This window comes from Rhamphochromis longiceps, linkage group LG15 (assembly GCF_057381845.1).
Source record: "Rhamphochromis longiceps isolate RC_006_pf linkage group LG15, R_longiceps_female_GT1.1, whole genome shotgun sequence".
In the NCBI taxonomy this organism is placed as follows: domain Eukaryota; kingdom Metazoa; phylum Chordata; class Actinopteri; order Cichliformes; family Cichlidae; genus Rhamphochromis; species Rhamphochromis longiceps.
This window is the reverse complement of record NC_140571.1, coordinates 8,003,298-8,025,551: the sequence shown is the minus strand read 5'-3', so window position 1 is coordinate 8,025,551 and position 22,254 is coordinate 8,003,298. Positions and strand designations below refer to the sequence as shown.

The 22,254-nt window shown below is 39.9% G+C and overlaps 1 protein-coding gene across 2 annotated transcripts in view; it reads right to left on the bottom strand.

Moving 5' to 3' along the window:
* nbas (NBAS subunit of NRZ tethering complex) overlaps window positions 1–22,254 on the bottom strand; it is a 181,506-nt gene that overhangs the window by 39,637 nt on the left and 119,615 nt on the right. The window contains exons 47-50 of one of the 2 annotated variants that reach the window (XR_014907717.1): window positions 17,394–17,596; window positions 13,385–13,474; window positions 12,115–12,716; window positions 11,410–11,540 (exon numbers count right to left, since the gene is read on the bottom strand). Coding sequence is in view for 1 of the 2 variants with exons in the window: in XM_085383241.1 (XP_085239367.1) it covers window positions 11,357–11,540; window positions 13,385–13,474; window positions 17,394–17,596 (477 nt within the window). In the remaining variant the exon portion in view is untranslated. Of the gene's footprint in view, window positions 1–11,356; window positions 11,541–12,114; window positions 12,717–13,384; window positions 13,475–17,393; window positions 17,597–22,254 lie in introns of those variants that run through there. The other variant, XM_085383241.1, reaches the window with a different exon arrangement.

Sequence of the window (22,254 nt, the reverse complement as noted above, 5' to 3'; positions counted from 1 at the left end):
GTCAAAGGAGGTAACACCTCGAATCCGATGAAACACCTGGCGACGCATAGCGGTTTTTTTAAAAGCCCAGAAATGCGCTGTATTTGATAGCTTGCTGCGAGACCTCACACCGAGCACATCTACTGCGGGTGGGTTGCCTGTTATCGGACCCGGAGTTAGCAACATCCCCCAAAAACACGAAGAGGAGAATCCTGGCCCCTAGCCCTGCCAGTGTAGCAGAAATGATGAGGATGATGATGCAGCAGCAGCCGTTCTTTTCTGCGTGAGTAGCTTAATGTTGTTCGTGTGTAATTTACGTTGAGTAGGCTAACCACGTTATTACATTAATGCATGTAAGGTGAACTAGCAAACATCATCATAGCTACATGCGGCTGTCTTCTTGTTTGATGGCAGATACTCCCTTCACCCTGGCCAAAAAGGCTAAAATGACCAAAGAAAAAGTGGGAAACAGTTAAACATGAGAGGTTTTGGACAAAGTTTGTGTTTTTTCCATTGTTTAAGCACTGCTTCCAGCCAAGAGTGATACCATATATGCCCCATAGCTGCAGAAAAGGCTAACATTGTTATCTTTTTACAAAAAACCAGCTGACCATGAGAGGTTTTTGGACCAATTTTGTGTTCTCCATTCTTTAAGCACCGGTTTGAGCACCGTTTGAGCACCGGCACCGTTTCAAAAGTACCGGTTTGGCACCGGTATCGGATAAAACCTAAACGATACCCATCCCTACCAAAATATCATCCTCATGGTGGAAAGATGTAAGTAATAAGGACACTGATATTTCAAGACAGCGCTCATTCATACCGTCAGTGCAACTTTAAATAAAAACTCCATTTATGCTGCAGTTATTAGATCACACCACACGCATGCAGACCAGCACCACATGACACCATCCCTTCATTCCTCACAAGTTCCCTCCTTGCAACTGAGTGACTGGTGGAAGTATATAGTTAACAAATCATCACCTGCCGGTGTGACACTGTGGTCGACGGGTTAATGATGAGTGCTGTCCATCACTGTCCGTCTTGGCAGCTCTCTCCCACACTCATCACATCTTACTTCAATCACGACGACGAGCACTCTCAATTCCCCCTTTCTATCAAACGAGCAGCATGAAGGGGGATAGCATTTTTTTTATAAATACCTGGGCATCTAATTGCGTCAATATGTAATATGTTGGGTGGTTGTCTATGTAAAGTAAATGACAACCACCCAAACCAATTTCTGGTCCAGGAAACTGTTTTGCGGAAGTTTTGCGGTAAGGACTGTCATGACCAGTTGCTCCAAATTAAGTGAGCAACCAACTTTATTCATAAAGCACTTTAAAAGCAGCAACCACTGACCAAAGTGCTGAACATAGGAATAAAAATAATACAATTACAACAAAAAATAAAAGCATCAATAAATTACAAGACACAATTTGTCTTTCCACTAGCCCTCCAGTTTTGTTCACCTCCTTACTTTAGTGTTCCTGCTAAAAATTGACCGGTCTGTTTTAACAGCTCTTAAATTAGCATAACAAACATTTTTCACCACCAAATTCAGTTCAGTGGGTCATTTGCGTGGGTTGTTGACTGAACGACCCCACAGGGGCGCACCACAGATGTAACAAGGTTGATTAAAACACTCAAAAGTCAATGAAAGACGTGATCATCGCTTTTATATGTTCATGTGCATAGTGTGGAGGATATTATAAGGCCTTGAGGCAATCAGATGTAAAACACGGTATTTATGAGTGTTTTAAGTTGTAAATTGGTCAGATTAAACACGAACATGACAGGAAGGCTAGTTAATCTCAAAAGCTATACATATACACATTTCTGAACCAGATTTTATTGTTTCTTAAAAAAAAAAAAAAAAAAAAAACCCCACAAAAAACCCCATACTTTGCCTCCTCTTCCTTACTTCCGCTGATAAAGTAACAAGTTTTTGTGGCTATTAAATTAAAGTTCCATTATTTACAATATCCCCATAGGTTAGACTGCACTAATTTGTTCAAGTTCATCTCCACCCTTAAGTGTGCAGTTAATGTACTTTTCTGTTGGGTAATACTTGAGAATGTTGCTTTTTGACCTTTGTTTCAAAAAAATTAACCTTTTTCATATTTCTAGACTTAATTTCAAATTGTAATTCATGATGACATTTTAAAATTTAAAACGATATGATAAGGTCATGCATATGATTGCAATTGCCATGCACCGATTAATCAAAAATGGTTACTAACAAAAATGTGCATGGTAAACTCTTTTTTTGAAATACTCTGCATCACAAGCAACACTACACCTGACAGCCTCGTTCAGCTAATGTGACCCATGAGTCTGCTTCTCTTCAAAATCAAATTCAAGTCACAGATGCTCCGTTTCTTCCTAAATTTACATGGGCTATTAGTGAAACACTGTGTGAACCTTTGCCCCCATCAACAAAGCTACCTGATAATCTTCTCTATGACTTGGCAATTATCTCAGTCCTTGACCTGAGAGGCAAGAAGAAGAAAAAAAAGTGAAGGGAGAGAACACGGGATGTGGGCATGTCAGTGTATCGGACTGGGAGTGCCAGCGGAGCCATGGGATGCAGAGATCTCGTTGTCTGGCCTTTACTGAGAGCGCTCTGAATGAGCTCATCAATATTCATTGACCTGCTCTGGCTAATGTCCCCAGCGACGAGCAAAATAAAGTTACAGAGGTCGCACACTTCACAAGAGGGGAGAAAGCGGGCTGGGAAGAGTGAGGCAGAAAATGAGCGATGCAGAGGAAGTGAGCGGAGTTGATAAGAGGGGGCAGGTTTAGGGGGAGAAAAAAAAAAAAGAGGGAGAGAGAGCGCAAAGAGAAGCAAACACCAAAAGGGCAAAGCCTCGAGGCCTGTAGGGGTTTCAGGAGTTTATTACGAGTTGAAAGTGAGACGCATAAAACATGCAGGGGAAACATAAGTGCAGAGATAAAGACACACAGGCCTGTGGAGAAAAAACAAAAACCCACACAAATACCCTTGTGTATGCATGACATGACAAGTTGAGTGCAATGACAAACAAATACAGCTTTTCTAACCTCTCCCTCTATTCGTTTTGCATTTTCTGTGCACTAACTTAGTAGACCCACGTTGCATAACATGACACCTGGGTGTACATAATGGCGCACGCCTCAAGAGAGGAAGAAGAGTAAGATAAGAGACCGGAGGGGGGAGAGCTCAGAAGACAAAACACAGAAGAGGAGTGGCTAGAAAGCAAGAGTAGATCAGTGTTAGAAGGAGAGAACAAGCTTGTCGCTTAAAACCATCTCGACACACAGCGGCGCACGGTAACATATTAAAACCAGTGTTACAACTGCTCATTCTCCTTAATCATGCATGCGCACATAGCTCGATGAATATTCGAGGTGTGAGGAAGATAGCGTAACTTAAGATGGGAATTTGCTTAAATTATTTATGTGTAAAATTTCGTTTAAACAAAAATTCAAAGGTAGATGTGAGCTGAAGACTGCGTTTACCTGGCGCTACGAAGCAGCAAAGAACATGCCAAAAAAGATAACATCGCAAGAGTCCCTTCCCCTTCATCTCAGTTTTCACCGTCTCTCTCCCTCTTTCTCATCTGGCACCGCGCTGCCCACTCCTATAACTTCAGCTGTCCTCGGGCTCTTTTCTTCTTATTTTTCCTCCTGTCTGTCTCCCTCTGCACATCCCTTCTTTTCTTGTTTATTTTATTGCTCTGCCTCCTCTCTGGTGTTTAGGGTCTTTTTTTTTTCTTCTTTCCAAGTCATCAGTGATCCCACCAAGATGACAAAGCACTGTGCTCATCTCTCCTTGCTCCAAGTTAAAAACAGAGCATAAATAAAGTTTTCAAAAAAAGAGAGAGAGCCCAAGGGGGATAGATAAAAGCTGCCAAAACAAGTGGAATTATAGCTGGGGCTTTGCCATCACGACAATGACCCCTGATCTGTTGCATTAGGCTGTGGCCATAAGATAGCTTTCTCAACCCCATCACATTTATTATTTATCTACTTGGAAAGAGACTCTGCTCGCTCTTTGTTCTTGTAAAACCCTCTTCCCACAGTACAGGCTCATTCGCTTTCATCAGACAAATCTTTCCCAGCTTCCCTGTCCGGCTTCTCCTCTTCACATGTTCCCCACCGCGGCAACACGCTGTCATTTTTATAAAATTATTTTTTTATTTATTATTTTTTGCACACAATTCCTTGTTGTGCCTGTTAATAATCAACAACACCATTGTTCTGTCAACCAGAAACAATCCCACTTGTGTTCCTGTTTGTATTCCTGTCATATCAAACAAAGACTGTAGTTCCAACAAAATAGTATGCCATCCTTCAACGTCTTTCATGTCAAGCAAAGGCTTATCTTAGCACTCGGGTGTTGCATACTTCAAACGGTTGCCTTAATATTTAAATATACAGCAGCTGTGATGGGGGTGTTTTATGATATGGCGGGAGGGCAGATGCACTTAGGTGTGAGCAAACATATATGTTTGTCCATGTGTTGGCAAACCCATATGCACTTGTAACAACACTTAAAACACACTGAGGTCTTAAGCCCTTTTCAAATATTGTGCCTGTCATGTTTACATATGCATGAAAGCCCACAAACAGATGTATTCTATAATTTTCTGCTTAATTGGTGCATAAAAATGGAAATTCTATCAACGAAACAAAAGCAAAGACTGATAAAGAGACTGCGGGAAACAAGAATCAGGAGTGTGTTTAGATATAACTTTCTGCTATCAAGACAGGCCATGAAAAAGAACGGACAAAGAGGAAATAATTGGATACTGCAGAAAGTGAATATAAAGAATAAAATGTGTTTTTATGATTGACCTGAATAATTATATACTTTGGGAATATGTTTGGCCGACTAACCCATAATTTCAACCTTATCAAATATGAATAAAAAATAATCAATGAATTGCAAGTGGGGAAAAGGACATGACATTTTGAAATGTGAAATGGGGGAAAAAAAGGAAGGAGAAGAAGACCCGCCTTCGGGAAAAGTCAGACAGGCTAGGTTGGATTTAATGTGTGAGGTCGGGAGGGGGTGTAGCTACAGAGAAGCTTATGGAGGGAATGGCAGAGCACATTCTGCTCACCTCACTTCATCCATATTATTATATAGATGACACACTGCTTGGTCCAAACAGCATCAAAGCAGTGTTTCACGGCAAATGATCCATGACATTGACGGAGACACGTCGCATCAATCTGTGATCACTGCTTATTCACCCACACAGACATGCATGTGATTTTCCTTCACATTTACAGTGAAAAGCTATATGAAGGCTTTAATGCAGAGAGCCACCTTCTTTCACTGCACTTGAGTGTGTGTAGGTGTGTGTGTGGCCATTATTGCTAGCACTGCCATGGGATTTGGAATACTAATTAACATCGCCACAATACGAAATCAAGGCAGTAGCAGAGATGGCAGCTACGTCAACAAGCACAGTGCACACAAAGTACAGTGTGCACCTACGCAGAATAAGCGCACACACCTACACTTACACGCATATTTGCTTTCCGACGTTTCCTGATTGTCTTTGAAATGTCATAAAGAAATAACCTTAAGTACACGGCTGTTAGTGACAAAAAGGCCAAATGGACAATATACACAAAGGCCCATCAAAGAGGCAAAACAGACCCTCACATCTTGACAGTGTTGACATTTGAATGCCCTGCTCTTATGACTAATCATTCGAAATTAAGTCACAAAATCTATGCCTGACTTCACCTCTTACAGTCTCTATGCCTCTTCTCCTGTATCAACCCCCTCCCATTTCACCCCCACCCTGCACTGCCTAAATGTCAGCATTACAATTGGGCACATTAATATCTTCCTTTTTAGACGTCTTCTGGCTACATAGTATGTTGGAATGCTAAGGAGGATGTGTCGGGAAGCTAAGCGAAACGCTGTTGCCTTTTTCTCATTCAACATGATCTGAAACTTTCACTCCTTTCTCTTTTCATATCTTTTATCCATCATTATCCCTCTCTCCTTTCTCTCCCCTCTTTCTGATGTATCATCTCTGGGTCTTTATGAAGCAGCGGCTGTGAATCATGCACTGGCCTTTCCACTGACACAGCCCAACTTGACCCAGTCTGGTCACCACCGAACAAAACAGCATCCATCATAATAGCACACGTCTGCCTCTATCATGAGTTGGCACACCGGAATGCATGGGCGCCTGTGTGGCTGTGTGACATAAAAATGACAACGTAACCAGCTGAAGACAAAAATATTACAGGCACTGTACTCAGTAAATCAAGTTAGGATATGTGAGGAAAGTAAGATGTCTACTGTTCACTGACGCCTCATCAGAAATGGACTCAGTGGAAGGGTGGCTGTCAAGAAGCTATTCTTGGGGAATAGTGGCAATATTACATATAGATTACATATACATATATATACATATATATACACACACACACACACACACACACACACACACACACACACACACATATACAGTGGGGCAAAAAAGTATTTAGTCAGCCACCGATTGTGCAAGTTCCCCCACTTAAAATGATGACAGAGGTCAGTAATTTGCACCAGAGGTACACTTCAACTGTGAGAGACAGAATGTGAAAAAAAAAAAATCCATGAATCCACATGGTAGGATTTGTAAAGAATTTATTCGTAAATTAGGGTGGAAAATAAGTATTTGGTCACCTCAAACAAGGAAAATCTCTGGCTCTCACAGACCTGTAACGTCTTCTGTAAGAAGCTTTTCTGTCCCCCACTCGTTACCTGTATGAATGGCACCTGTTTGAACTCATCATCTGTATAAAAGACACCTGTCCACAGCCTCAAACAGTCAGACTCCAAACTCCGCCATGGCCAAGACCAAAGAGCTTTCGAAGGACACCAGGAAAAGTATTGTAGACCTGCACCAGACTGGGAAGAGTGAATCTACAATAGGCAAGCAGCTTGGTGTGAAAAAATCAACTGTGGGAGCAATCATCAGAAAATGGAAGACATACAAGACCACTGATAATCTCCCTCGATCTGGGGCTCCACGCAAGATCTCATCCCGTGGGGTCAAAATGATCATGAGAACGGTGAGCAAAGATCCCAGAACCACACGGGGGGACCTGGTGAATGACCTGCAGAGAGCTGGGACCAAAGTAACAAAGGTCACCATCAGTAACACACTACAACGGCAGGGAATCAAATCCCGCAGTGCCAGACGTGTTCCGCTGCTGAAGCCAGTGCATGTCCAGGCCCGTCTGAAGTTTGCCAGAGAGCACATGGATGATACAGCAGAGGATTGGGAGAATGTCATGTGGTCAGATGAAACCAAAGTAGAACTTTTTGGTATAAACTCAACTGGTCGTGTTTGGAGGAAGAAGAATACTGAGTTGCATCCCAAGAACACTATACCTACTGTGAAGCATGGGGTTGGAAACATCATGCTTTAACATTACAGAAAATGTTAAAGTCCTAACATTAGCTGAACTCAACTAAAAACAGAGAAACAGTGAAAGCTTTTGCTACTAACTCATTAAGCCTAACGAAAAGAAAAATAAACCTACAACAAAGTGGCATCTGAATTGGCATGTGCTTGTAATGCAAGTACAAAATCCACAATTTTGTTGTACATGTATAATGATAATAAAGAGCTATTATATTCTATCCTATTCCAAAGTTTTAGATGCATCAGCTGATTCAGGAGCAGCTTGCCAGAGAAAGCCTCTGTCTAAGGTTAATGGCACCTTGCACTCTTAAGACGTATATCAGGAAACTAGATACTTGCAATGTTAATTACTATACTTTAAAAGAGCAAAAAACATGTACTTTCAACCACACATCGCCCCTGCAATTCTGTTGTTATCATGATCACCGATATCCTCCAGCTGGTTATGCTTGCTGCCTAGCTCTAAGTTGGCTAATACATCATATCAGTGTTTCTACTGGTTGTCTGAAAGGCACTAAAAAAAGTATAGTTCTTAAGGCAACCATCCCAGTGGACAGCTGCCTTCAACAAGTCCCTTTGACTGTATGGTCTTTAAGTAACTACTGTCCGCATATAGTATATACTGGACAAGCTCTGACCTATTAGCACAATTTAGAACAGTAACTAAAATTTTGCAGTTTATAACTTAAAAAACTTCCAACATGCCAAAATAATGTGCGATTCATGTCTTTGTAAACATCTACTTTCAGAGCGAGAAGCGGTTAATCAATTTGACTAAATTCAACAAAATCCCGCTTCTAGTATCTTCTAAAGCTCGCTGATTAGCATATTATATCTCATTTGTTTAATCTGTGGTTTTGTTTATTCATTTTACCTTCAGGCAAAGCCTGGCTCTCTGATTTAGAGTCTTCATGCTGAAAGCCTGGAAGCTGTCTACAACCAAAGGAATTGCATTGTGAGCTGGTATTAATGACTGAAATTAAGTTTCTTTCAGCTTGTCCCTTCCACCAAAAGGTTAGCAGTCAGTTTGACAGGACTGATGATCCACAATACAATTATAATGCATAACAGCAGACCAACAATAACCTTTCATTATCATTCGTATCCATGACTTTATCATCTTTGCTCCAAAACCTCATTAACATACATTTTGATATATTTTAAATCGATTTTTTTAATGTTTATTTTACTACTATCCATACGTGATCCAGAAATGGCACAGTTGTTCTGGGCCAAAACTCATGAAAAGCCACTTAGGAAATGTGGAATTCTGAAATTCTTTTAGGAAAACATGGATCCTGTGTCCTCCAGACTAAAGTAGAGGGGGAACATCTGGATTCGTATCATTGCTTAGTTTAAAAGCCTGCATTTCTGATGGTGTGTGAGTGTATTAGTACCTATAGAGGTGGCAGCTTACACATCTGAAAGGCATCATCAGTGCTCAAAAAGAACGGTGACGAAATGGCCTGCCTGCACTCTAAACCTTCCACCAACTGAAAACATTTGGAGCAGCATGAAATGATAAATTTGAGAAGACGACCCAGGACTGTTGAGGAGCTAGAAATCTATATCAGCCAAGAATTGGGCAGCATTGTTTACAGGCTGTTTGTAAAGCAGAGGTAGATACAATTTTTTTATGTTCTACTGTGAAAAATACGGATAGAGCAATACCAAGTTATAGCAAGAAGAAGAAGGAACAAGAGTAGCTCGAGAAATACCAACCGCAAAAGCGCTCCCAGGGCTCGAGCTTGAAGGACAAACAAAGACTGTGTGTGTGTGTGTGTGTGTGTGTGAGAGACAGACTGTGCTTTGATCACTGAAAACAGTGTCATCCAGATATCTTTGTCAGAACAGCAAACACACAGAAGCTGAAAAGGAAGCATTACAGAAACATACTAGTGCTTTCAGTTCAATTCAAACTGTGGCTCGAGACCGTGGTTGTCATGGAAATCACAGCAGGCAACCCTTTTGCATGTCTATCTGAGTAATATGTGCATATGACACAGGAGGGCTGGGTATATACTAGTACGTATTATAGATGTGGCATTTTTCTATGAATATGTAGTCTGTGGGATGCTTTTAAGAAGGAGCTGCGCTGATTAGTTATGGAACCAGGGAGGAGAGGGGGAACATTACCAACTTCTTTCCTTCCTTCTTCCTCCCCTGTCACCTTTGTCAGAATCTGACTTTTTTTTTATTTCTTCTAAGCGAGCACCACTTCTCCCCTTTTCCTACACTTTTTCTCCCTTTCAGGCTGTAAGCCAGCATGATAAGGTCAGAGTGGGCCACAACAAAGTCTCCGGCGTGGCCTTGGGGCAGCTTCCTGCTGTCAGTGCCAGCTCTGCTTACGGGTGGTACCGGCCTAGCCAACATGATTAATGTGCAACTGCTTCCAGTCGAGCAGCTGACACAATGAAAAGTTGCTACAATTATTAAGGCAAAATGTAATAAATAAAAGAGTGAGTGCGCGTTGTTGTGCATGCGTTTGGACGAGAGTGTCAGTACAGATGTGAAAACACAAAAAGCATTTTCAACAGTCAAAAATCTTGAATAATCAACGTTAAAACAGACATTTGGCTACAAGAACCCCACTCTCACACTTAAAGGCCTTTTGGCTGCCTTAGGGAGAGATGAGAGAAAGTGGCACTTCATCTGAAACGAGTCTGGTTCTTACAACGTGACTTCTTTTAAAAGATTAATTAACAGATCCCTTGCATGTACGCTCTGTTAAGTGTGCGTGTGTGTGTGTGTGTATATTTCATCAGAACCTGCCAAATGTTAGGAGTTCGCCTAATTAGTTAAAGAGTCCGGGCCCACACACCTGTCTACCTGCGCTGACAATGGCCCAAGGCTGCCTGCATACATTTACACACTAATTATCCAGCTTGGGCCATTAATTAGTCAGTCAAATAACTTAGTGACTAGCCAGTCAGCTGTCTGCTATACCAGGGAGGGAGGAGGGGAGAGCCACAGCCACACACATACATACATACATACATATGTTACATACTACTGCAAATATGCAAATGACACATACGGATTAGTAATACTCACATATATTTATGCAGTTATTTCAAATCTAAACATTTATCCCTTAGTATGATTTTTAACACCTGGTTGTAGGAGCTTGTGCAAAACCCACTGTGGGTTACAAGCTTCAGACTCAGTTTTTATCTCTAATTACATCTAAGAACTTGTTTCCACACATTCAAAGTTAAGTAGATTCCACTGACATGTGTTCATGTTGTCAAGAAACTGAGGCACTTTTCCTACACTGACATCTTTTAGAATGGAGCTACTTTATTTTACACTAAATGTGACATCCTGTTTTGTTTTTGTTTTTTGTTTTTTAAAAAAAGGAGAGAAAACAAAGTTGTGTCAAATGTAATTAAAAATATAATTTAATGATTTGCAAAATGCAAAATGTTGTCTAGCAGAGCATTGCTGAAATGAGCAAGACAGTTTTCTGGACGACAGTGTATTGCTCCAAAACTTGGATATGAAGCTGTGCAAGTTATCCATGCCATGTGCCCACTGAAAACGACTCCCTGTGGTCTTTAGGTTGGAGACTGTGGATTTTTCCAACTGTCTGAGTCCATCATAAACGAGAATAATCCCAGAGATGTTATATTCAAGTTTTTTTGTATGATCACAACCATTTAATACTATTTTTTGATGGTGCTATTAAAATTAACACATTCGTTTTTGTATGTCTTCACACTAATGATTCTCTTCTCTTTCCATTTTCCTTTTTATCTTCTCTGCTTCTATTTTCTTTTGTACAAGCATGGACAACAGGAAATTCAGACCTCTCTACCCATCTGTAGATAGTTTTCCATGTGCTTCTGTAGAGCACTTTGTTTGTCAAGTAAAGTATATTTCTCACTTTGTTAGCATGAGGGTTAAATCTTCATAACTTCAAACACGTGTGAGAGCATCAGTAACATTACCTCTCTGTCCCTGAGAACAGCCTGAGTCCTGTAAAGCAGCAGAAGACGAACGTCACTGTCTCCGAGGCTGAAGTTACTCTCCAGAATTTGCAGCACGTCGATGCGAGGCCGAACGGGCAGAGATGCGTCACCGCAGAATGGACGCAGCCAAGCCAGGAGGTCATCTGAAGTGACGGTACTGTCACTGCAGAAGGATTTGAGAGGGAGGTTGACAGCAGGCAAAGTGAGGTACAGATAAAGAGACAGAGATTGAGAGACAAGGTGTAGAGTTCACACTAAGATGTCTAAATGTTACCAAGTAGTTTACTTGTTTCATTCAAGAAACAAGAAATTGCCTGTTAGACAGTTTGCACAAAGATTTGAGGACGTTAAACTGAGCTGTAGGAAACTGAGTATGTTATTCTGTTGGTTTTTTTTACAAACTAAATGATTCAACTATAGCTACAGTTACGTTGTGTCAAAGTTGTCAAATTTACATAAATCTTCGATCGCTAGCAATGTGACTCTGAAGTCCTGTATCTGTGTAAGTTTTCTCCCCAACAAACACAACAATGTCGACGAAATTTTTGCACCATCAAAGACACCTGCGGTAGCACCCAAAAGGCAGAGGACGATGCTAACCGTCGCACAAAAAGTTGGACTTCTGGACATGCTAAAGGAAGATAGAAGTTACCGTATTTTTCGGACCATAAGGCACGTCGCATTATGAAGCACATTAAGCGAAACAAAACAGTCAGATACGTCAAATTTTACTCAACTCATTCTTCTTGCTTCCCCTACTTCCGTACCATTGATTCATTAATGTTGAATTCTCTCGCAGCTGCTCTATTCCCATGTTTTGGACCTGAAAACAGGGTTTGATCTTTGGTTTCATTCTATAATACCGACTTATTTTTCTACGAAGGTTTGAACTTTGAGGGTCTTTAAACAAGAGAGAAAAGTGTGAAAATGTTCATACCTGTCTGAGAAAAATGTATAAAGTGTATAGTGAGGGGTTTTACAGCCTTAAAACATCTATAATAATTGTAAAAAAATTAAGTTGACTACTTCGCGGATTTCACCTATCACATGTAATGAAATGCGCTATATAAATAAAATTACCATTACTACTGAGATGACTTAACAGTAAAATGGGAAATTTTAACAATATATCTCAATTCTTCCACTTTACATGATGTAAACGCTTGTGTAGTAATAAGGACATTTTCAAAACAATTAAGAACTTTATCATTAATTAAGAAAAACAGCAAATGTCTGTGAATTCAAAGGTTCCTCCAATGGTGTAGTGGTTAACACTTTTGCTTGGCAAGCGGAGGTTTCCAGCCGGAAATTCACTTTGGGTTTGGGTCAGGAAGGGAATCTGGGAAAAAAAGAGTTTGCTATAGTGGGTAGCTCCATATGTTTATCTTTGGTTATTACATTGAATAGAATACCAATAATAAAAACAAATAGTTTAGGTTATCTGTTACGTACTCTAGCATGTAACCGGCTATATGTTATGTCTTTGTCAGTAAGAAGTTAAAAGTCTACTATTTATGCCATTCTTCTTTGAAATTTCACATTTTCCAAAGTAATGCAGTGGGCATGACTGCACTATAATGCATTAATTTAAGGTTCTTTTGTCACAGATCCCTTGTTTTCATGTGCCTTGTTTGTCTTTTTGTCATGAAAAAGCTGACCAGGGTGCAATAGATGCTGTCAAAATGTTTTCGTCGTCAAAAAGAGCTACAAGACAGGCTGCCAGGTGCCTTTTGTCAGTTTATCTTCATTTATTTATCAGATATTTAACACTCAGCAGGTGTTAATTTCAGCCCTTGAATAGAACTGAAAAGATGCAGAGTGCAAAGAGAGGGTGACAAAAGCTGAAGAAAATCTTTAAGGCTTAGTTGATTTACATAAAACTCAAAATACAAGCGATTAAGTGCTGTGACATTGGCTGTGTGAGGACAGTTTAGTTTAGGGACTACAAAGGAAATCAGAGAATGGGTCACTGTAAGTATGTTGTATGAGATGACAGATGTAACCTACCCACTCTGCACACTGTTGTGCACAGCAGTCACCATGGCCTCCAGGACCCTGAGGGGTTGTGGGTAATTTGTCAGGGCGCATGGGTCTCCACTGAAAAACAAACCACATCACCACGATCATCTTACATAATCAGCTAATTAAGATAAGATTTTCAAATTAGCACAATGTCAAGGGACAGCAACTTAAAAAAAAAAAATCAAAGGCTTCCTTCTCAGGGACGGTGTTAGTTAAAAATGTGTCTGGCGGCAATTAAATGTTTGAAGGTAGTGAACCTTTGTTAAATTAACAATCATAAAATTATTTCAAGTCTTACAGACAAGATGAAACAGAAAAAAAACCCATTAATAGCCATCTCCAATGTGACAAGCTCATCGAGCCCGGTGGAAATTTACAAGAACACGTTAATTTTAATAATTTAAAGATGATAAAAAGAGGCGTAATGAGATGAGGTTCCACATAATAGTAGGTAAGCTTAAGAAGGTACATCATTAGTGCATTTGTAGAGTGGCTCTGGGTGCTGCTGTATGTGTGTGTGTGCACCATATGTTCACAGGCCATTTTTCACAACGAAAGAAAGAAACAAAGGGGAGGGAAAAAAGGTGATTTCCCCCGACTCACTTCCACTTTTCTGCTGGAATTGTATCCATACACATACACAAATAAACGTATGCCCCGGCCAATACATATAACTGCCTACACAATATACACACACACACACACACACGCGCGCGCGCTTTATACGCACACAACATACAGATGATCTGGGCAAGAAGTGGAAAGATGACGCAGCATTTTCTTTATTGGGTTTCACTACTTACATTTTGAATTTAAACACACACAAACAAAGCAGTTATGACAGATACAAAAGACGGCTATTAGTGTGAGGCTCAGGGATGCCTGCTGTACCAGACTCAAGGCTTTGAGAGAGCCAAAAACAAGACCGCCTCATTCATAACTGCCAAACACAATGCTTCAAGAAAGCCCCGAAACTACGGAAACGCACGCTCGCAGCCACACGCAGTCGACGCATAAAGGGATATTCATAATGTAAGAACACGGAGTGACGTGTTCAAGGTAAAGAAAACCCCCAGAGAATAAATAGGACTCTCTCTGTGTGCAGTCTTGCACCTGACACACACACCCAGACTCTGTGTGTGTGTGTGTGTGTGTGTGTGTGTGTGTGTGTGTGTGTGTGTGTGTGTGTGTGTGTGTGTGTGTGTGTGTGTGTGTGTATGGGAGCAGAGTGAGATCTGGAGGGGAACAGCTGTATCAGGCTGCATTAATTATAAAAAAGATAATGAATCAGAGAAAAGGGAAGAACATGTGCAATAAAGTGTGTATGTGTGTGTGTTCATTAGGGATAATGACCTCCAAGTCTATACAAATACAAATGTGTGTGTGAGTGCCTGTGCGTGTGTGTGTGTCTGCAGATTCAGGTGCCATTTATCTGAAGCATGCACCATTGAGCAGCTATAAAAAAAGCTGGAAATGAGGCAGGATTATAATCACAGCGGGTGATACTCATTTATCAAGCCAATCAGATGGCCTGATGATATCTGGTTTTGTCAGTAAAACCCTGCTCGCTGGTCTGCCTGTCTGAGCAAAAAGCAAAATCATTTAAAAAAATCATCTTCCAGTATGTTAAATCAAAACAACTCTCTATAATGGGTTTTAGCTCACTTCTTCTCAAGAAACTAAGTAACAAACATATACATGTATTCGTTGGATGTTATACAATGTTATACAAAGTGTTTACCGCGGCCCTTACATCTAGCACATCTGCAGACACATCTTGGTGAATCATCTCTGCCTTCCTTTTGAATTCTGGGAGCAGGAAAACACCAATAAAAGACTGTGAGCCCAACTCCCACAGGCAGCTACTGCAGATTCAGTTCAACACTTCAGGCATTTGTTTTGACAGTGTTCTTCCCACCAACATGCTCAGCCCAAAGTGGACAGATATATATACAGTATATTTTCAGATAACAACCAACAAAGATCAGGTCGTAGGTGGTGTCAGCAGGTGGCGCACAGTATGTTCAAAAGCCTGCTTTTGAGCTGAATGTAGACACTTCGCTTTGTCTGGATAGTTATAAAAATACATTAATTTTTCCATACAATCTGCACTGACAGATAATGAAAGGGTTACGTGTAGATGATAATGTTGTTTGGCAAGGCGCAACAGCGAATGTGAAAAAAAGATTAAATTAGCACAAAAGGGAGCCACACGTAGCAACCTGACATCTTAAATTTTCCTATTCCTTTATTCTGCTTGTCACAGCTGGTGGTATGTTTGATAGCACACAGCACACAAGATTACTGTACAACTGTAATTTTTCAACACTGTCCTAATATTAACAATTTTCTGAACAACTTGGGACTAACAGGGGGTCTAGCATTGTGCAACACAAGCTATGATTTACAGCCACAAAAATAATCACTAGCTTCAGACATCAGGCGGAGAATTAAGATATTTTTTTGACTTGAATTGAAGCTTGAGATGTATACATTGTTTATTTATTTTTGCTATTTTAGCTAGGCTGCAGTAAAGAATTTGATTGCAGTAAGAGGTGTGTAGCGGTTTGATCTCTTTGTACAGGTTTCTGTATGTGATCCTTTTGGCTCTCGGAGGAGGCGGACACACTTTTTCTCCTCTCCCTTATCTTCCCTGCTTAGTTCTACTCTCTCACAGTCTGTTTCTAAAACCTAAAGAGAATTATGGATTTGATCAACTGGTCTCTGAATGCTATTGACACCCTTTTCTCCAAAAAAAAAAAAAAAAATCCACACACACACTTATATATAGTGGAGAAATGGTCACAATTGGCAGCCAATGCAGCCAACTGTGGATGCTGGTGCTTCTAAACCCCGGCCTTTGAAGGTCTTAGCACTCTCTGCATTTATAAAGAGACTACAGAATGAGCTCCCTTACAGCATGGTAAAAGTGAAATGGCAGAGTGCAGTCCAGAGCATTCAGCTGAAGGCAACTTTTCAGGTTTTTTATGTGTGTGTGTTTTTTCTACTGAAAAAGAGCTTTAGCTAAAAATGTTTTAAGAGGAGAACCAGAGTTACCAACGTTTGGTTGTCTTGAGATGGAGAATCTCTGAAAGCTGTGGTTTTGTTTTTGTTTTTTTATGAATCCCAGATTACAAGTTTTCCCCTGCTTTCAGCTTTAAACTAAGCTGCTCACCTCATGATTACAGTTTCATAGCTCATCCACCTTTTGGGAAAAAAGTGAGTAGCGCTTTATATTACAGTTCCATAAAAACAGTAATATTTATGTGTTAGAGTTAATAATTAAGATTATTACATTGTTACATTATTATTACATTATTACACCAACTGCCAAAACCTCTGCTTTTACTGAGGCGCTCACAAATTTGATCAGCATCACCTGACTGCTATTTACCATCCTAACTTCTCTGAAAACAGTAAAGATGTACTTAATATTTCACAGGACTGCTTAGAGTCCTGTGAAAGCTTCCTTCCTTCACATGACTGTAGGCTGAAATAAAAAAAAAAATCAAACCAGAAAAAAAAAAAAAAAAAAAAAAAAGATTATTACATTGTTGCACTAGTCATTTTGCCTCATTGGTCCTTTTAAATGTCTACATTACTACCATTTGTGGTCTCTTATTACATTAGTAATAACAAGCTGCTACTTGGTTGTTAATTTGGTAATTGCATATTGCATTTACTTAGTTAATGCCTCTTTATTAACAAACTGCTTATCAAACATTAATCCATTATTAACATGTTATTACCAAGCCATTACAGAAAGTGCTGTTTTTCTCAAAATTATGCATATTTCAAGATTCAAGATTCTCTGTCATTGTGCATGTTGGGGCATTGTTGGGAAGTTACTAAAAGAAGATTAACTAACATTTGGCAGTGCATATCTTTGCAAACTATCTCAGTATGTACATAGGTATTGTCAGCACTTGACACCTCAGAGTTTTTTTGCATATACTGTAGAACATCAAGAACCTTGACATCGAAAATAAAATACCTGAGTGCAGCGACTACTCTCTCCACAGCATCGTGAAGGACACTTTTGAGAGACAGGTCTAAGGATCCAACAGTGACGCGCAGAAGCTCTCCAATCTGCTCCAGGGGCTGTCCATCAGTTGCCATAGTGACTGCTAACTCGCAGACTTTTGACCTCTCAGAACGGGACAAATCGTAAAGTTGACTGTAGGCCCGCAGCTGCTCCTAGAACAGGAACAAAACATGGAAAAAAGTAGCGAAACACAATGATGTTAAAAATAATGATTAAAGACTGAGGTAGTAGACTTAATCTCAACGTACAAGATCACAGTCTTTTTAGGGGCCATAAAATATTAAGACATTAGAGACAAACTAATATTAATGAGATGACAGAAAGAGTTCTTAAGGGGAGAAAAGGCACTGTGAAAAAAGTGCACAAAATTGTCAGAGATCAAGGACACGTGTGTCGTAGGGAGTACAAAATGTATTTAGTTAGGTTCACAATCATAACCTCTTTTGAAAAACAGAATGTAATAATTTGCAAATTTAAAGCTGTGCAGAGTGCATTGATGACCCATCCAGGAGGTTACAAAAGAACCCAGAACAACTGCAGCCCTAACTTACATTAGTTAAGGTCAGAGTTCATGACTCTTCAATAAGAAAGAGACTGGGCAAAAACGCATCCATGGGAGAATTTCAAGACGAAAACTACTGCTGACCGAAAAGAACAGAAAGGCTCGTCTCACAATTACCAAAGAAAAACACATCTATATGAAAATATTCTGTGGACTGATGAGTGGGAGGTTTGAGTCCCGTTACATCTAAAAGTAATACAGCAATTCATTAAAAAAAAAAAAAAAAAAAAAAAATCAACCCACCAGTCCAACATGGTGGCGATAGTGTTGCCAAGGGTGGCGCAACCACTTATTAGGTTTAGGAGTTAATTATTTTTTTCACATACAGTAGGCCAAAGTAGGTTTGGATAACCTTTTTCCTTAATAAATGAAAAATTTAAAACTGCATTTTGCATTTAATCAGGTATCTGAGTCTAATATTAAAGCTTAAGTGTGACAAATATGCAAATAAACTAAGACATCAGAAAGAGGACAAATGCTTTTCCTGGCACTGTACATTACCATTTACTCTTCTGTGTCACATGCAGACATTTTCAATGTGTGAGTGTCATTATCAGGCTTTTGGCTCTATTAATGCATGGTCACATGCCTCTGGTTATTACATTTTACACCCCTATCTGACTTTTCAGCTAAACGCTACAAGCATAAATGCCAGAGGATAAGGCTGACAAGGTCTTTGGAGTTGCCAGAAGCTAAAGGTTATTTAATTGCTGATACTTTCCTCCTTTCACACATGGTGTCCAATACGGCACTGTACTAGCAGTTAGTAAGTGCACCTAATATAAAAAAAAAAACATGCTTCATGAGTTTCAGCATATTGTTTTTACTACTACTTTAATGACCAAATAAATAACTCCTTCAGAATAAGTTTTGAAAAATAATGCACTTCTAAAGATATCCATATTTTAATTAGTTGTAAGAAAAACATGAACTTAAACACCTCGCTCCAGTTCTCAAAGTATATGCATGAAAGGATTCAGTAATTACTCTATCCCATCTTGATTTGTTTTATTAATCATTGTTGAACCATGGCCACTTTTCACTATTCATTCTATAAACCTTTTTTTTTTTTTTTTTACATGGCATATAAAGTAAAAGCACTGCATATTGTTTTGGAGGGATGATTACTGGTCATCCCAGTTCAATATTTACACTAATTAATGAGCAAAAACCTTCAATTAAAATGTGTTCCTCATGTGTCCAATTTCAAACAACATTGTAAATACTTTCAGGGTCAGTGACATACAACAAGTCAAGCACTAGAAAAAATTAAGACAGGTCCAGAGAGCAAGAAGGAAACTTCAGCCCAGGCAGCTGCAGAAGTCATAAATGCGGTTCAATTTCATGCATAAAAGATGGATTTGGTGTGCGTTTGCGGCAATGCTGTCATGTTCCCCAGGGAACCTTCCAACATTCAGTCTAATCAAACCCTTCAGTGCCTGTTGCAGCTGCAGTAGAATTGAGCTCAAGCCATTGAAAGACCCTCCTCCTAAACTAAGGTCGCTTTTTTTCCTCTCAGCAGGAAGCTACATTCAGACAGTTCAGTCGCAGTATCAGGAAATGTAATGTCTGCTTTCTGTGTCTTGTGTGTCTTTTCCAAATCCACCATTAAAATACCACTTGGAAATCGTCCAAATCTATAAGCTATTTTAACAGTGAAGGTGTTTGGCACATGTTTAAACAGATTCAACAAGGTGCTGGAAACACTCCTCAGAGATTCTGGCTCACATCGACATGACAGCATCACATATTTTCTGCAGATATGTCAGCTGCACATCAATAATGTGAATCTCCTATTCTATCATGCCCCAAAGGATTGAAATATGGTGTGAACTGCAATCTGGTGTGCATCTGAAATGAACTTATTGTCATGTTCAAGAAACCAGTTTGACATGATTTGGGCTTCTGTGATATGGTGAGTTATCCTACTGGAAGGAGCCATTAGAAGATGGGCTCATTATGGTCGCAAAGGGTTGAACATGAGTCAGCTAATCAGGCTCATTGTGGTGTATAAACGACATTCATATTGTTTACATTAAATTGGACTTCTATTATCCCAATGTTGCTACCTGACAACGTGAGCTTGTGTGAACTGTTGCCCATCTTTAACCGATGACTGTGGGTTCAACGTGTTGTGCATTCAGAGATGCTCTGCATACCTTTGTTCTAACTATCCCTATCAGCTCAAAGCAGTCTGGCAATTCTCCTGTGACCTCTGACATCAACAGTGCATTTTCACCCAAAGAACTGCCGCTCACTGGATTTTCTCTTTTTTGGATCATTATCTGTAAACCCTGGAAATGGTTTTGCAGAATAACCCTAATAGATCAGATGTTTTTGAAATAGACTAGACTGTCTGCCACCAATAATGATGCCATGTGGAAAGTCACTTAGATTACCATTCTTCCTCATTCTGATTTTCAGTTTGAACCTCAGCAGGTCGTCTTGACCCGGTCTTCATACTTAAATGCCCTTAGGTATTGCTCTGTGATTAGCATATTTGCCCTAATGTGCAGTTGAACAGGTGTACCGAACTAATGTGCTGGTAAGTATTCAGGTTACTCAAATACATACATTCCTTATGTTGACATCATATTTATGCTAGGAATATCAAATATGCATGATATTTTCTCTGTATATTCAATTTCAAAGCATAATATCAGCTAAAGCCTGAAGAGTGTCTTGTTGTGTAACATCTCTTTTGTGGATATCCTTTTAGTTTCACGGATGCATTCTGCAGCACTCAGTGCCAAGAGCCAGACCACGAATGCCTGTCAGAAAAAATTAGCACTTTAAGTAAAGCGCCAGTTAGAGGAAATGGACATGATGATGACATGATGAGTGTGTCATGAAACTAAGCTCTCAATTCATTGCTCTCTGTTCCAATCCTTAGCTATGATCACAAGAGAGTTTAAGGACAAAGAAAGTAGCGGGTATGAGGCTCCTCCAAAGAGTAGCAGCTAGGGGAAAAAAGGGCATGTAATAGGGATTCCCATTTCACCTGGAGGATACGGGGGACGCTGGTAGGATAATGGAGATCTTAGCCACTCTGTGTATCATTGTGCAGCCTCAGTGTGTGGATGAAAAATAAGGCTATTGTTAATTTTGTTAATATTATATACTACTCTAAAGTGTAATTATCAAGGACATGGTTTTCATAGCCCACAGTATGTGATTCACCACATCAAAAGGAATATGGAACATAGAAAGGAATAGCCCTGCTGCTGCAGAGACAAATCACACGATCTGTTGTTATTATTTTCTTTGCTGTTTTTCTCACAATTGCACGAGTTAATAGTTTAAAAATCACTATTTACAATATCAAGAACATGCCATTTGATGTCCTTATTGTAGGTCAAGGCCTCTGTGTTAGATTCTTTGTGTTAGAAAGGTTTAACAATATTTCTAGCAGCTGGTCACGTACACTTGATAAACGACCACAGTATAGCCAAACAGAGCCTACAGAGCTTCTTGTATCTATCTCTCCCTACCTATCTGCCCCTTTCTGGTTCTTATATCCATTATTTTAATACATCTCCAAGGATACAATTACATCCTCCACCAAAAAAAGGAAAGTTATACATAGAGGATGCAGTGTTTGTGTGTGTGCTTGTGTATGTGTGTGTGCGCCCATGTATGCATCAGTGACTCTGCCCTAAAGCTCTGCCTGGTAATTCTTGTGTCTTCCACTCTATTATGGAGGGTATGTGCTTTTAAACACAGTTAAAACTGGGACAAAATATTATTAACTTGCACAGTGTGGGGGTCAGAAATCACCAGTTTTCAATGATATCTTGTCGCATAGCAACACTTAGCTCGCCAAGTTATAATGTCCCCTCCCTCTAGCCCCAGATTCAGACTGTGTATACACACACACAGACAGCCACAGCGAGGTGACAGTGGGGTAAGTCAGTGTGACTTTGCTTAATGAGATACAGCATGGTGCTTGTACTGTATATGCGTCCATACGGCAGGGCTCATTTGAAACAGCAGACCACAGATTTACATTAATATACCCTTGACTGGCCTTTCTGAGGCTGGGAAGAGCTTAGCCGAGCAGAACCACCCCCAAAATATACAACACACATACCCACACATAGACACAAGCGTTACAAGTACTGTATATGCAGATGGAAATTAGCCCAAGGCTATAATCTGGCATATTTACATTTGTTAAAATGTTCATTAATATGTATTGCCCCTCTTTCTAAAAAATAAATAAATAAATAAATAAAATATGCAGGCACC